The sequence below is a fragment of the Ochotona princeps genome, chromosome 28, assembly GCF_030435755.1.
Source record: "Ochotona princeps isolate mOchPri1 chromosome 28, mOchPri1.hap1, whole genome shotgun sequence".
Taxonomy (NCBI): Eukaryota; Metazoa; Chordata; class Mammalia; order Lagomorpha; family Ochotonidae; genus Ochotona; species Ochotona princeps.
In genome coordinates this window covers 18,822,201-18,838,316 of record NC_080859.1, presented here as the reverse complement: position 1 = coordinate 18,838,316, position 16,116 = coordinate 18,822,201, and the positions used below count along the sequence as shown (strand labels likewise).

The window sequence follows — 16,116 nt, the reverse complement described above, 5'->3', positions numbered from 1 at the left end:
AAACTCCTATCTCCTCAGTTGGTTCTCAATCAATTCTACAATAACTGTTCTAAACTTCACTGGTATTCACACACACACACACACACACACACGAGATATATGTTAGACATTCCAACCAGTCACCCTCTCTTTTCTTCTCTTCCCACGTAAGTGACTCATCAGTATGGGACATGTCCATATAATTTAGTAAATTCAGATGAACTTTTACTATCTGGCCAACCTATTTTTTACTCCTCTAATGTCACTGTCAACTGATGCAAACCTTTATAACTTTCTCACATCACATCTAGGAACTCCTTCATCTTGCTACAAATCCAATACTTTTCTATCCATTTCAGCCTTCTTTACTCTTTCGAAATGCAAAGCTCTCTTTCTCCATATGAGAATCACTTTGGCGCTCATAACCTTCTGCTCTCCCAAGATTCTTCACTTTGCAAGAACCTAGCAGGTCTCTGCTCAGTATATTATCCATTGGGCCTTTTCAGCTGCATCTTTCCAGCTGGCCCATAAGCTTTTTATGTACTTAAGTTAGTCTCACAGGAAACAAAGGAGGCAAGTGTGTGGGAACGAAAGGGAAAAAGTAAGGAGAAAGTGAGGAATTAACTTTTTCCTTTACTACCTCTTACTGCTTGCTCTTCACAGCAAAACAATGAAAGGATATCTGTTCATTGCCTCCATTCTCATTCCTGTTTACTCCCTCTCGGCTTTAATCCCATCTTTCCACCAAAGTAGATGCTCTTTAGGACACCAGAGGACTCTGGCTGTCACTTAACACTGGACCACACAGGAGAATTCGATCCTATTGACCTCACCCAACACCTGGAGACATTTATTCCCCTGCCATGCTTTTGTCAATCTCTCAGCCTATGCACTCTGGTTCCTCAGCAAGCTCAACCCTGCTGGGCCTAGTGGTCACATGCTTCCGAGCCCTACTGGTTCCAGATCTCTTCTATTACTCTATGTTATTCTCTTCTATTACTCTATGTTACTCTCTTTCCCTAATCTATAATTCCTCCCTAGGAAACTCTTAAAAACATCTCAACCTTAATTACCAACTCAATCAAGCCCACTGACAAATTTAAATGTTCCACTCACATTTTTTCTATTGAGCATTAAAATTACATACTGAAACAACCTTAAACTTCTTTGCCTGGGTATAATAGAGCCAGATAAGTCAACATACAGGAGCTAGCACTGTGTCATGGCCAGTAAAACCGCCTCCTGCAGTGCTAGCATCCCATGTGGCTGCAGGTTTGACTCCTGGTTGCTCCACTTCCAAGCAAGTTCCCTGCTAATGTCCTCAGAAATATAATAGAGCATGACCCAGGTTCTTGCGTCTCTCTTGTCATGCCTCCCTGTAAATCTGTCTTTCCAAACAAAATAAATAAACCTTTTTAAAAACCACATAAAATCATTAAAACATGTTTTACAAAACTATTAAAGAAACCACAGTGCCCACTATTATTTAAAATGGCATCTTTATGTCAAGAAAAATAATTTTCCTTGATGTACTTTTAAAGTTCTAAAAGCAAAACATCCCATAAATTCCTTTTCTCCCACTGAATTTTCCAGGGATTTTCCACACATGTTTGGCTATCCTGTTTTAAAGGGAAGATTACCCAAATCTGTGCCTAAAGGGAATTAGAGGAAAACAATAAGAAAATATAGTCTTGGAATATGAATGCTGCTTTTAACAACAGCTTGAAGTGAAGTCTCTATTCAGCTCTGACAACATTTTAATCTACTGAATATCCTAACAAGTCTAAAAATATACTTTAAATCCTAATAAAATTATACAAAAAAGTTATATATAATTTTTTCCAAATGTTATTCCTGACGGGAGACCCTCCACACCACACCCCACCCTGATACACCCACAATATTATCCTTGGGCTTTACTATCTATTTTCTAATGCAAAGTATCACTAGAGTTTAAATGACTTGATGAATGAGAAGGGGAAGCTGCAAGAATTGAGGGGTTGTATTTTTATTAAAAGAACAGTCAAAGGTAATGTGTATTATGTCTTAGGTGGATTTCCCTTGCTTACACAGCCTGTATATCTTATAAAGCATAACTCAGAAAGGAATCGTGACTAGTCTTCAATACACCCAGTCCTTTCTTGGGCTTATTTTCCTGTTTCAAGATATACATGATAAATATTCTGTCATTGTCAAGCATTGACTTTCTACAGTATTAATGGCTGCAATGTACCTTATTTGAAACTCAGGAAAAATTACGGAGAAAAGAGTTTGTCCATAAGATAGGGGTGAAACTTACAGAAATACTTGCTAGTAATCAGACAGCCACAATTTCTCAGAATAGCTGAGAAAAAGAGGAAGATATTTAGAGCCATGAGGACCCAACACCAGTTGCTATGCTCAAAGGTACACAGCAAGCTCAGCAAATGTTTCCATATATCTAAGAGGAGTGGAATAATACTCTACAGGTCCATGGAATTTAATTTTAACATTTATTTTCAAGGACTTGAGCACCGAAAAATTGCTGCCAAAAACTGAAACACATTTAGCCATATTCAATAAGAACTTCTCAGAAGAGAAAATACAAATCACAGAGAGCATTTTGAGAGCCTTATTTCATAGTCTTCACTAATCAGCAGGTAAATACAAATTAAAACCACAGTGAAGTATCAGCACGACCTGTTGGAAGAGTTAGGAAAAAGACAAGTGCTGCTGTCAACAACACGGGGAAAATAGAATGCTAGCACACTTCTGGAGAAAAAGTAAATTAGTACAGCCATTACAGAAAATCGTATGGAGGTCCTTTGAAACTAGAAAAATGGAACTAACATATGTTCCTGCAATTCCACTGATGAGTATTTGCCAGATAGATTTAAAATAAGTATACTGAAAATGATCTGCCCTCCCACTTTCACTGTAGCACTATTCTAAACAAATAGTGGGATTCATCCTCAATATCGATCACGGGTGAATGTATAAGCAACATATGCTACACAGGAAATGGAATTCCATTCAATTTACAAAATGAAGACATTCAGTCATTTGTTATGGCACGGGTAGAACTGGAGAGCATTTATGCTAAGTGAAATAAGCCAAATGTGGAGAGACAGATGCTGCATGCCCTCACCTGTAGGTGCAGTCTAAGAGAGCTGAACTCGCAGAAGCAATACAATTAGTGGGTGCAAGAGTTCACTGCTTGGGAGCAATGAGGCGGTTAGAGACCATGAATACAAACCCTTGGCAGCATAGGGGATAAGTATGCCACACTATTTAAAAAACAAACTACAGAGGGGCTGGCACTATAGCATAGTGGACAAAACTTCCACCCGTAGCACCAGCATCCCAATAGGGGTGCAGTTCAAGTCTCAGCTGCTCCACCTTTTGTCCAGCTCCCTGCCACAGCAGCAGGGAAATTAACAAGAGATGATTCAACCCTTGGTCTCTCTACCCACAGCAGAGATCCAGAAGAAGCTCGTGGCTCCTGGTTTCAGATGGGTCCAGCTCCAGCCACTGTGGCCATTCGGGGAGTGAAGCAGTAGACAGAAGACCCCTCCCAATTTATCTCCCTCTCTCTCTTTCTTTCTGCCTTTCAAATAAAGTATTTATTTGAAATAAAATATCCTATGTTTGAAATCAGAATTTAATTTTATATTATATAAAAATATTTAAAATCAGAATATGCTGAGTGTAGCTGACACTATTACCACTAATATAGTTAACACTACTAAGAAAATAAATTGATAAAGCTCTCATCACAAAAATTATTAAACATTGGAAGTGATGGTTATATAAATGACTTTAGTCATTCCAATCATATTAAAATCTTAAGACCTATTTTTATCTATAAATAAACACTGCTGCAATTTGTCGATATTTAATTTGAAAATAAGTTAATAGACACGCAAAGGGAATTAAGAATTAGATTTCCAACTGATATGATTTCCCTGGGAGAAGACAGAGAGATGAGGACAGGGAAAGGGCCGGAAGACAAAGGATATCCCAATCAACAGAATTAATTCAATCAAATAGAACTATTTAATATACTTTTAAACACTGCATCATGAGGTTAATATAGTATTTTCTGAAAATGTACAAACTGTTAAAATATGCCAAAAATACAAGTAAGTTTTCACAAGTAATTCTTAAGCATGTAATTCCCTAAATATTTTGCTACCATTTCTTCTGTCAATGAAAAATACTTATTTTGTCATGTAATAATAAAAAAATTTCAAAATAAGCAAAGTTTTGTTTAAGTCTTGTCTTTGAAAAACAAACCATACTGCCTAGAGACACATGTTTTCTCAATATATTTATTATAAGAGAAACACTAAGGCAGAATTATCAAATTAGCAGCAATATCCTATGGGTTTGAAAACTCCCAGCAAGAAAGGGTAACACAAAACACTCTTTCTGACTGGCTTTAGATAGAAGATTCAGGGAGTACTAGATCAAAATCTGGCAAAAACTACCAACGGCAGGCAAGATAACCCAAAGATGGACAGCAAAAATTAGTTATCAGAGCTGAATCTAAGTGTCAGCTTTGTCAAGTCAGTATTTCCTGGGCTCAGGGAACAGAACTCAAAAAAATGTTTGAATGAAATGGTAGAAGCTCCCACCCCTCACAAAGCTAAGGATCTCACCTACTTGTGGTTTCCATTTTTAAGAACTTCTTTGATAATTAAAGAGAATTTAGCCGCAAACTGAAAGGCGTTTGATCGTACACACACAAAGGAACACGCAGGACCTAAGAACGTGGACTTTGTTGGAAGCAGAGCGTCTTTATTGATGTCCTTGAACACACACGAGGGCTTTAAGCCCAATGAAAAGTGACTGACAAGAAGACAGAAGAAACACAGCAGAGAAAGTACTGGAAAGAAAGAGTAAGAACACGGAACAATGTGTCTGCAAGTCAAGCAAGACCAAGAAGAGCCAGCAGGTAACACAAGCTGGGAGAGAGACACTGATTCTGTTACCCCTTGAATTTGGATTTTTGCTTCTGGAACAACTACAGGAGAAATCTATGATTTTTTTACAGCTGCATATTAATTATCAAGTATGTGGTAATTTATCTTGGCCCTAGAAACATAACATGCCACTTGACATAATATCCCTGAACACTCATCTTGTAAAGTAACCAGCAGCTACTCTAGAGATACAAATAATAATAACTATTGATCAGGAAAAGGGGTCATACATTACACTATGCTCATAAATATTATGCAGAAAAGAATAAATTGCATTTAAGTATGTTTTAATAAATTTAGATACATTTTAAGCTTTCATTTTCCATGTAGTTTATAGAATCTTATCTCAGACAACACCTTTCCCCAAATCAACTGTCAAACCATATCTGCCAACCCAAAGATTTTTTTTTTCTCTCAGCAGCAACGCGGATAATTCCAGGAAACTTTACAGTCCTATATATAGTAAGCTGACTCAGGCCACTGTATTTCCTCCCTCTGACTTTACTTACCTGCAATGCAGTAGCTGCAAAATTGGTCAACTTTTACATTTGCTTGGCTAACATCTATCCTCACAGTGATTGGAAAATGTGGTTAGAAGTTCCTTCTCATACTGTGGAGTTTATTGTTATTTCTGACCATGACATGTCAGCAAAGAAAGAAGGATTTTCAAACACAACCAACTCCCAATACAAAAATATGTTATTCAACACATATTTATACAGACATGGCAGTACTAAAAAGATTAATACTGAAAATCAGCATTAAGAATTACTAGGACATAATCCTGGCTCTATCACATTTTTTCCACAAAACAATCAATCATACAACGAATTTTTTGAATATAAACTGCACAGTGGAAGGGCCCGTCTTTGTTAAAATTATCTGCTTCAATTATTTTTACTTTATTTAGAAGATAAAACGGTCAGGTCAGAGGAGGTGAAATGTGCTCCAATACACACATCAGATGACAACACTAATTCCTTTTTGCCAACCTTTCTATTATACATTGCCTACATTATACCCAGAAACTCAACCAAATGCTAGGCATCAGTTCTTTATTTAAAAAACAAAAATATTAAAAGAGTCATATGCTTGATCTTATATTTGAAGTAATTGTTACATTCAAGTTTATAGCACTGTATAGAAATGATGACTCATTTATATATAAAACCAATGCATAATGCCAACACATAAGGATACAATACAAACAAAATAGATGAGTAAATTCAACCAAAAATAATTATTTTCATACACACACACACACAGTCATTTTCAACCTGAAACATTTGCTACAGCAGAAACTAAGTAATTTAAAAACATGGCAGCAGTTGCCCCAAAGCCAAAGCCATCATATGTAAGTGTACTTCTAAGAAGTACATCCTAAAACTACTTCTAAAAAGATAACATTCATTTTCTCATTTCTCTCCCTCTCTTCCTCTCTCTCTCTCTCTCTCTCTCTCTCTCCCTCCCTCCCTCCCTCCCTCCCTCTCTGCCTTACAAATAAGTAAATCTTTAAAAAATTTTAGGAATGGAGAAATACTGGAACTGCTGTGAATGAATAAAGAGAAGCTAAAAACATTCCTTATCCTACTTTTTTCCCCAGCCCCTCTGGAGTACTAAAGCGTATATTTTTAAATCAGTGTTCACCATATATTCCTCTCACACATAGATCAGTATGATAGGACTTCAAAAAGCTCAAAGAAAGTAGAATTACAAGATAAGCTTATTTTAGGGAAAAAAATTTAAAATCCACACAGTCATCTTGACAAGTCCATGAAAATGTGTATTAAGAAAATTTCTGCATGTATGTTTTTCAAAAGTTTTTGAGCAAAATACATTTGTTATAATTCAATTTTCAATTAGTTTTTTTTAAAGATTGCATCTATTTCGGAATCAGAATGGTAACAAAAATATTTTTAATTCTATAGAAAAGTATAGTAAAAAGGCAAACTATAAAAGACACCAGTTGCTATCTGATTGGAAAAAATAGCCACAGAATATAATTTGGGCCAGCACAACGGCTCAGTGGGAAAATCCTCATCTTCTTGCAGGCACCAGAATCCTATATGGGTTCTGGTTCGTATCCCAGCTGCTCCACTGCCCATCCAGCTCCTTGCTTGTGGCCTGGCAATAGAGGATGGTCCAAAGCCTTGAAACCTTGCACCTATGTGGGAGACCCAGAAGAAGCTCCTAGCTCCTGGTTTTAGATGGACTCAGCTTCAGCCATTGGAGAATGAACCACTGGAGAGAAAATCTTTCTGTCTATCCTTTGCTCCATAAATCTGATCTGCCTTTCCAATAAACATAAATAAATCCTCAATGATAATAATAATATAATTCACCTCTTCTATTCTGTTGATTTATTTATAACTTTGACCATATTTCCTATACCTTCCACATTTTTCTTCTTTAAACTTGTGTGTATGTGTGTGTGTCTGTATCTACATACTTTCAAAAGCAAATGCCATATAAATTTACATTATTCATAGTTGGAATAAATCTTCAGCTAAACATTAATTCACAGTTGCGTATCTAGGAGCAGTTATTTGGCACAGCAATTAAGATGCTGCTTAGGGTGCCAAAAACCTATGCAGGAGTGAGATGGTTGAAATCTCAACCTGATCCTGCTTCCTACTGATGCATTCCAACATGGGAGATGGCTCAAGCTACTGAGCCCTGTCACCAACCTGGGAGACACACCAAGTCTCAAGCTCCTGGCTTCGGCCTGCAGCAGACCTAGTTGCTGCAGGCATTTAGCAGGTAAAACAGCAGAAGGAATATCTCCGTCTTTTCCTTCCTTTCTCTCTCTCTGTCTCTCAAAAATATTTCACTAAAATTAAATCATACAACAATACATTTAGGATCACCAAATATTTAAATCACCGTTTCTCCAAACACATTTAATCCTAAAATCTATTCTATACAATCTACGTTTTTATTTTTATGAAAGCTATTAAGTCCTCTAAATAAATACTAGGAAATTGTCAATGTAACTAATTTTACAAATACTACTTCCACATCACCCAACAGCGAGCCAGGTGCACAACATTATAACATTTTGTGACACAGCAGTCAATTATCCAAAGCAGTCAGTCTTCCTAAGAATTCAACTAGCAACCAGGAAAGAGCATCATGCTTTCAAAATACAGATATTTTAAAAGGCAAGATGTGGCAGATTTTTAAAATATTAGAACCCATGTAAAATCCAATTTGATGTACAAATTTTCTCAACCCTCATAACCTTAGTGCAACACAAGTTATCGTGCCTAGAAGTTCGCAAGCCCTAAACACACAGACAAAAGGAAAACAGCTCATGGAAAATGATAATAAACATATTTTTTAAATGAAAAGATCAATATTATGCTGAGTCACACTTTTCTGTTTTCACCAAAACTTTACTTTCTCAGTCCACAGTGCTTTCAACCACCTACAGCAGAAGTATATCTAAAACTAATCTGCACAAAAAAAGTTTAATGTTATTCATGAAAGAAATGTGGAAAGTAAGTATAGTCCTGAATTGGTGCCACTTTCACAGGAATAACAAGAACAGCATCAGAGGCCTTTTCCTTATTTTTTACAAAAAACAAAGTCTCTTGTCCTAAACTTGATTACCAGTTGCCTACCCTCAGTCAATTCATGCAGGGTCACTGAACACAGGAAACAAGATTTGGGATGAATCTTCCACATGAATACTAAAGTCAACCCAAACGGCCAAGCCTAAAAAAGAGAGACAGTGAGCCAGAGAGTACATTCTGGTGAATAAACAAAGAGCAAGAAAAGTTTGAAAATGTTTGTTAGTGAGAATGAGTAAATAAAATACAAACTGCGTAAGTCTTGGAAATATACAGACTTTCACGTAGGGTGGAGAAAAGGCCAGCACCAAGGACTACTCTATTGATCATTTTGAATAGAAGATTTAATCATCTCTTACAAATCAAGTTGTTACCAGAATGTCACAACAGAAGATTCTGGGAAGATGGAAAGCTTTGGAGAATAGGAGATGGGAGTGGAAGTCCAGGAAAGAACGGTCATAGTATTTTCAATATGACATGCTACTGGCAGAAAAGGGCAGATGGCTAGCACAAGCACATAGGGGGGCAGCTATCGATCCACAGAAAAGAACTAAGCCGTAATCACTTGGCATTTTCCAAAGAATCCAAGTTTGCAGCAGTAGTGATAACTGCAACCTAAAAATTTACCCTGATGAGGCAGTATGTACTTTTTAGTGATAAGGTCTTGCTAGAAACAATGCAAAATAACCTCAGAATGTCAAAAACAAAGCATTCAGCATGCTTTCATGAAAAAAAGTAGGATGATTAGCGAACCCATGATACTACAACACCCTGCTATGACTGACCAATTGAAGGGGTGGGACCACCATCATAACATACATCTGAAAATGTCTGTCTCTAGTTGAGTGCAGTAACATTTGTCCGAGCCAACTGATGTTGATAAATACCGTGCAGTTACAAGAGTTGCCATCTGGCACAGCACTTGAGGCACTGCCCGGGATGTTTGTGTCACATAGCAGAGTTCCCGGATTTAAAAACGCAGCTGTCCCAATGCAGACTAGCTACAATGTACAATCTGGGAGGCAGCAGATGACATTTCAAGAAGTTGGGTCCCTGCCGCAACTTATGGGAGGTTTGGTTCCTGGACATTTTGTAGAGCTCTAGTATGCAGCCCTTCATTTAATGTCTTCTGAAGGATGGGGCAAATAGCCTTCAACATAAAAAAACTCTTATCTTGTTTTCTTCCAAATGTAACTTACTTGAAACAGTTCAGTAATAAAACTGTATCATTTGTCAACAATGAATTGATACAAAGGAAAAAATGCAAATAGGATTAAGAAAAATATCCAAAAAATAGGCAACAATATAAAATTTAAAAGATCAAAGTGTAAACAGAAAAATATTAAAGGATCATAAAATGGTATTATCACAAAATCAAAGTCAAAATGAAATAAGACTTTTCTTATAAAAATAAGGAAATTTTGCTCTTGGCAAGTCACCATCTTTGTGAGTCACTAATTATCTCAGGCTTCAGAGACACTGTTGTGTATGATAAGTAGGAAACATTACTCCAATGAATTCTCTATCATCTAATATTTTAATGAATTTATACATTAAGATAAACGAAAACCTTACACAAATAATAATGATCCTTATACTTATGAATTATAATTACTCAATAGCAACAGGACTCTCATATCTAGAAAACCAAAATCCAAATACTAACTTTGGTACGAATAAAACAGCAACTGTGTATCTATTGCAACTCTCTTTAAACATAGGGAAAATAGGAATATAGCTCTATTATCGTTGAATATTCTTTTTTGGCACTTACTAATCTCATATGAAGGGACAAAATACGTAATTTGTTTTTCCTAACACAGTGTAGCTGAAAGAAGACAGTCTTACATACACTGAGGCACTCGAAAAATGCAAGACTTATGTTAAAATGGCAAAATAACATGTAAATATATTTTTTCACTAACAGCTCAAATATATTCTGTTATTAATAAAAAATATATGTTCTACATTAAAGATTAAGAAATTAGCATACTCCAGATTATTAAACCATAAGAAATTGTTAATGTTAAACTATGACACTGCACATTAAGATGAATAGTTTTATCAGTTATTATCAGACTACTTAATACCTTTATTCAAGAAAAATATTATTACTTTCCTTTGGTGACAGGAACAAAAAGTAAAAGTTAAACTAAGCTCACCAGCCAGGAAAGAAACTAAAATTCAGAAAACAAAAATCTTAATACTATCACAGATTTTCAAGTGACCAACAGTTTTTCTCCATATCCAATAAAACATCATGCTCTTGAACCCTCGCATGGATTGCAATGTTATGAAAGTAAATTTTCTGTCTCAAATCTGAGAAAATGAATAAAGGAATGAAAAATGAGCCACTCTGACTTTTAGTGGCTGAGGCTTATCATATGATAGTATTATTCAAGAAAACTTTGTCTCCTACCAGATTCAGAAGAAAAAGTATTCTTCCCATTTGGAGCAGAAGCATAGAAAAGATGAACTGCTTAACTCTAAGACAGTGTCTGGGCCCTGGTTCCAGTGGCCTCGGCCATCCTCCCTCTTACCTGATCTCTGTGGTACTCGGATGTGGAGGCCTCGGGGCTGAGCACTAAAGCACACGTTCTACAGGAAAGGTAGTCAGAATTGGGTTCCATGAGACCCTCACACTTGGAACATCTCATTTTCTTCGCCATCTCAGATTGCAGCTACAGCTACTGATAGTGGGCCCACAGAAGACTTTCCTGCCTGAGCCAAAAGCAAGACAGAAAAGGCTCAGAGTAGGATCTCCTGTTTCAAACTGTCTCCCCCTACTGGCATGGATGTACACCAGTAATTTCTGGATTAAACGGATCATACACAAGTGCTACTGATTGTGCAGAAAAGATGTAGTGAGTGGTCCAACATCTCAGGATTGAACCTACCATCTAATACACCACATGCAGCAGTCTTCCCCTTTGAGACAATAGAATCTCTTCATCTCTGACAATAAGCCAAACTTGCACACAGCTGTTATAAAGCTACTTTAAGATTTAATGCTTTTTAACTTTTTGGTATTTTGAGGTTCTAACTTTCCAATACATTACAGTTCCTCTGAATCAAACAGGAGGAGTATTAATCATTAATCATTAGCAAATAAGTCCTAAACTTGCAAGACTATAAAAATTTTCAGTATGCTGGCATCAAGAATTTACTCATCATGCTGACATCATGATGCAGCAGCTGAAGTTGCTTCTTGCATCACTGGCATCCCATATCTGAGTGGAAGTTCAAGTCCCTTCTTCCACACTTCCCAACCAGCTTCCACCTAATGTGCCTTGGCAGACAGCAGAAGATGTCCCCAACATGGGAGACATGAAGTTCCTGGTTCTGGCCTTGTCCAGACCTGCTGTTGTAGCAATTATATGAAAGATTCTCATTCTCTCTCTCTCTCTCTCTCTCTCTCTCTCTCTCTCTCTCTCTCATTCTGCTTTTCAAATAAATAAATAAACCTTAAAAAAGAATATATTGCACTTAACAATACACAAACAATTGGGAGGCCAGAAAAAACATAAGGGTTTTTTGGGACACGCAAAGCCATAAATGTTCAGTCCAAAAGCAATGCTCCTATTTTGACAACCCATTCCATAACAGTGTGTTAATTGATATGAAAAGCGATGTTTTACTCACTCTTTTAAAAAGGTTTCATGTAACTACTAAATGCAATATTGTTATAATACATATATTATATGATGTATTCTATAATATATATTATGTATTACTATATATCATATATTATGTGACATATTCAGGCACTGTGCAGAGCACTGTTTCAAATGGAATAAAGACAAAAATAAAAAAAGAACAAGAGACAAAGTCTTAACATCTTTTCTCAATACTGACATAAATATTTCTTCCTTAGAAGCTTTTGGAGCCCCTTAACATTAGATGCACTCTTTAAGGAAATTCTAAACCTGCCTCTTCATATAACTTTCTCTATAGGTCCTTTTCAGCATTCGGTATTTTACTTTGCTGTACATAACATGTGCTCATCTTATAGATACACTGATGTTAGCAGCAACGGGAGTATTTAAAAAACTTATTAGTTAAAAGACAGAGTGCTGGGGGTGGGGAAGAAACAAGGGGGAAAATGATGGAGGAGGGATAAAAAAAATGCTAGCTTTCTCTAACAGATTATTCCACAAGTGGCTATGACAGCAAGCTCTGGGCCAGGTTGAAGCCTGGAGCCAAGACCTCCATCCTGGCCTACTTCTCGGGTGTCAGAAGCCATCTTCTGCGGCCTTCCCAGCAGCATTAATAGGGAACTACACTGGAAGCAGAGTAGTCGGGACCCCAGCACTTTAATGTGAGATGCCAGCCTTACATGGCACCTTAACCTGCTATGTTTCAACACTGGCCTCTAAAAATATGGTTCAGCAGTCATCGGATTGATAAGCTTAATCTGCCAAAAAACAAAATTCTGAACTCTACCTTCATATCATCTTCTGCTTAGCGAATGGCATAGCCATCAATCAACTACTCAAGCCAAACACTTAGGGATAACCTTTGTGTTCACTTTTTTCTTCAAACTACATCCATTCTACCAGCAAGTTCTGTGGGTATACCACCTTAAAGCCCAAATCTGACCTCTTCTCAGCATTTCCATTGTGAACATACCAGCAAAACCCACTATTAACTGTGCTCTGAACAGCCAGTCCATCCTACCCCTTCTACAACCCCAGTGATCACAATGCGTCAATAAGACGTTATAGTTCTGCTACTGATTGTCTTAGTTTTTCCTATGTAACTACAATGAAACGCAGGTAGTTTACAATAGAGTAAGAGATTTTTCTTACCTGCCTACCTCCTCTCTCTCCCACCAAACACAAGCAATTCCCATCTGATTGCCCTTTTCTGCATTCCAAGCTTTTCCCCATTTCCTGGACTATTTCCTGCTTCTAATACTGCTGCATCAGTACTTCATATGCTCAGCTGCCTAATTTTCATCTCTTCAGTCCAAAGGATACTCCTTAGAGATGTCACTGCAGCTACTCTCATGATAATGAGCCCCTTTACAACCCTCTATCTCGGGCCTGGCGGCGTGGCCTAGCGGATAAAGTCCTCACCTTGAAAGCACCGGGATCCCATATGGACGCCGGTTCTAATCCTGGCAGCTCCACTTCCCATCCAGCTCTCTGCTTGTGGCCTGGGAAAGCAGTCGAGGACAGCCCAAGGATTTGGCACACTGCACCCTCATGGGAAGATCCGGAAGAGGTTCCTGGTTCCCAGCTTCGGATCGGCGCGCACCGGCCGTTGCGGCTCACTTGGGGAGTGAAACATCGGATGGAAGATCTTCCTCTCTGTCTCTCCTCCTCTGTGTATATCTGGCTGTAATAAAATAAAATCTTTAAAACAAAAAACCCTCTATCTCTTCTCATTATTTGCCCTATAGTCCCTACTCTACTTTTCTTACATAGCATTTATTTCTAGTATCTATAGCATAACCAATGTCACTTTGCTGCTGCTCTTGCTGTTTAGTTTCCTAAATATGAATATGTACATTGCTACATGTACAAAAATCACCTGATAATAGCATTTGCTTATGTATTTATGTATGTTTCGTGCTTTATTTTCTTCTCCTATAATCCCTGCTTGCTCCCCAAACTAGTTTTTAGAAGAAAGCCTCTAGCTTTTATTATGCTTACTACTTGTTTTTCTCTGCTGGAACATGACTTGCATCATAAATATTTTTTTAATATTGGACAAGCTCTTAGAAGTCATAATAACAGAGTCATAAAATATTTATGTAAAATAACTACCTAGGGGAAAGGAAATGTTTCAATAGAAGAGATCATACCTGACTGATTATGTTCAAAGTCCTTTTATATGAAGGTAATACAGTATGGAAAACAATAGACTTGGTTTTTAAAAAGACTGATAATGTCTTTACCAAAGATTATTAAATCTTAAGTCATCACCAGAATGGAAAATAGGCTTTCAGTATGGCCCTAGAACAGTTTTAAACCAAAAAAAAGCAGAGAATAATAAATAGGTATTGACTGGAAAAGTATAAAAATTAAGGTGATAGTAATGACCACATCTGGAGCCAATTCCATGGTTCAATAGGCTCATATGTCAATGTCTCATATGGATACCGGTTTATATCCCAGCTGCTCTACTTCCCATCCAGCTCCCTGCTTATGGCCTAGGAAAGCAGCAGAAGACAGCTCAAGTTCTTGGGATCCTGTATCCATGTGGGAGATAAGAGGCTTCTGACTTCTGGCTCTGGAGTGGCTCTGCTCCAGTCACTATGGCCAATAACAGATTGAACCAGTGGTTGGAGGATGCTCTCTGTCTTTCTAACAAAAATCTGCCTTTCTAACAAAAATAAATAAATCTTAAAAAAAAAGTTTGGGTATGACTCAAGGGCTAACTCCTCACACTGCAAACACTAGGATCCCATACAGGCATCAGTTCATGTCCCAGTTGTTCCACTTCCCATCCAGCCCTCTGGTTGTGGCCTGAGAAAGCAGTTGAGGATGGCACAAAGCCTTTGGACCCTGTGTGGGAGACACAGAAGAAGCTCTTGGCTTTTGGCTTCAGAATGGCTCAGCTTCAGCCATTGCAGCCACTTGGGGAGTGAACCACTGGATGGAAAATCTTGGTCTCTCTTGCTCTACATAAATCTGATCTGTTTTTCCAATAACAATAATATAAATATTTTTTGAAAGTAAAATAAAAAAGTTCTTAAAATCACATCTGTTATGGTTTAAATTATGTTCCCCCAAAAGAAATTGTGAAGCTGTAATACCCAGAATCTATGAATGTCACACTATTTGGAAATAGGGTCGATAGATGCAAGCATTAATCTGTGGCTGTTGAGGCAAGTTCCAAACCAATGAAGAGAAATTCATGTAAAAGAAGAGATTGAGTTTCTGGATCCTGACTTCGGCCCAGATGTTCAAGCCATCTGTGGAGTGAAGCAGCAAATGGGAGATTCATCCTCTCTCTCTCCCTTCCATCTGCAGGTCCCCCATCGCTCTGCCTTTTGAATAATCAAATCTTTTATAAAATTATCAAATTTTGTTCATACGAATTAACTGTCAAACTTTATGTGACACCAGATACATGGAAAAACTAACAGAGTAACTAAAGCATTATCTCAACATATCCAAGAACTATATTACCTAGTGATAACTCTGGTAGGCATGATAAAAACAGAAAACCTTCAGATGTGAATTTCAAAATTTTACGTACTTATTTTTCTAATTTGATAAAAACAGCTCAATATAAGTAATCTAACTTGATCTGGCACTGAGCTCCACCTGGTGGCAATTTGTTACTTTTAGCTATTACACTGCTAAAAAGAACTAAAACATTTTAAAATGGAATGCAATATTTGGCATAAATATAATCAGAAATCACATCGAGGAGATATCATGAGAACATTTCTATATATCTGGCATTTGTTGAACTTAGCTATATGCCAGGCACTGTGTTAAACATTTTGGCAAATATTATTCATTTAATGTTCCAAACAATTCAAGGAGGTTTCTATAACTGGCCACTATTTACTAAGTAGGACTCCCATGTCAGAGAGGTTACATGACTTCCCTGATAAGCATATATGAGATCACTGTTCTTGTCTG

At 37.3% G+C, this 16,116-nt stretch overlaps 1 protein-coding gene across 7 annotated transcripts in view; it reads right to left on the bottom strand.

Annotated features, from left to right (window-relative positions):
- Nucleotides 1-16,116, bottom strand: part of FER (FER tyrosine kinase) — a 254,067-nt gene that overhangs the window by 146,326 nt on the left and 91,625 nt on the right. For 3 of the 7 annotated variants that reach the window (XM_058656237.1, XM_058656238.1, XM_058656239.1), the window contains one exon: nucleotides 11,056-11,236. The exons of the other annotated variants lie outside the window; for them this stretch is intronic. In XM_058656237.1, coding sequence (XP_058512220.1) covers nucleotides 11,056-11,184 — 129 coding nt within the window. In that variant the 5' untranslated portion in view covers nucleotides 11,185-11,236. Of the gene's footprint in view, nucleotides 1-11,055; nucleotides 11,237-16,116 lie in introns of those variants that run through there. 7 annotated transcript variants of the gene reach the window in all.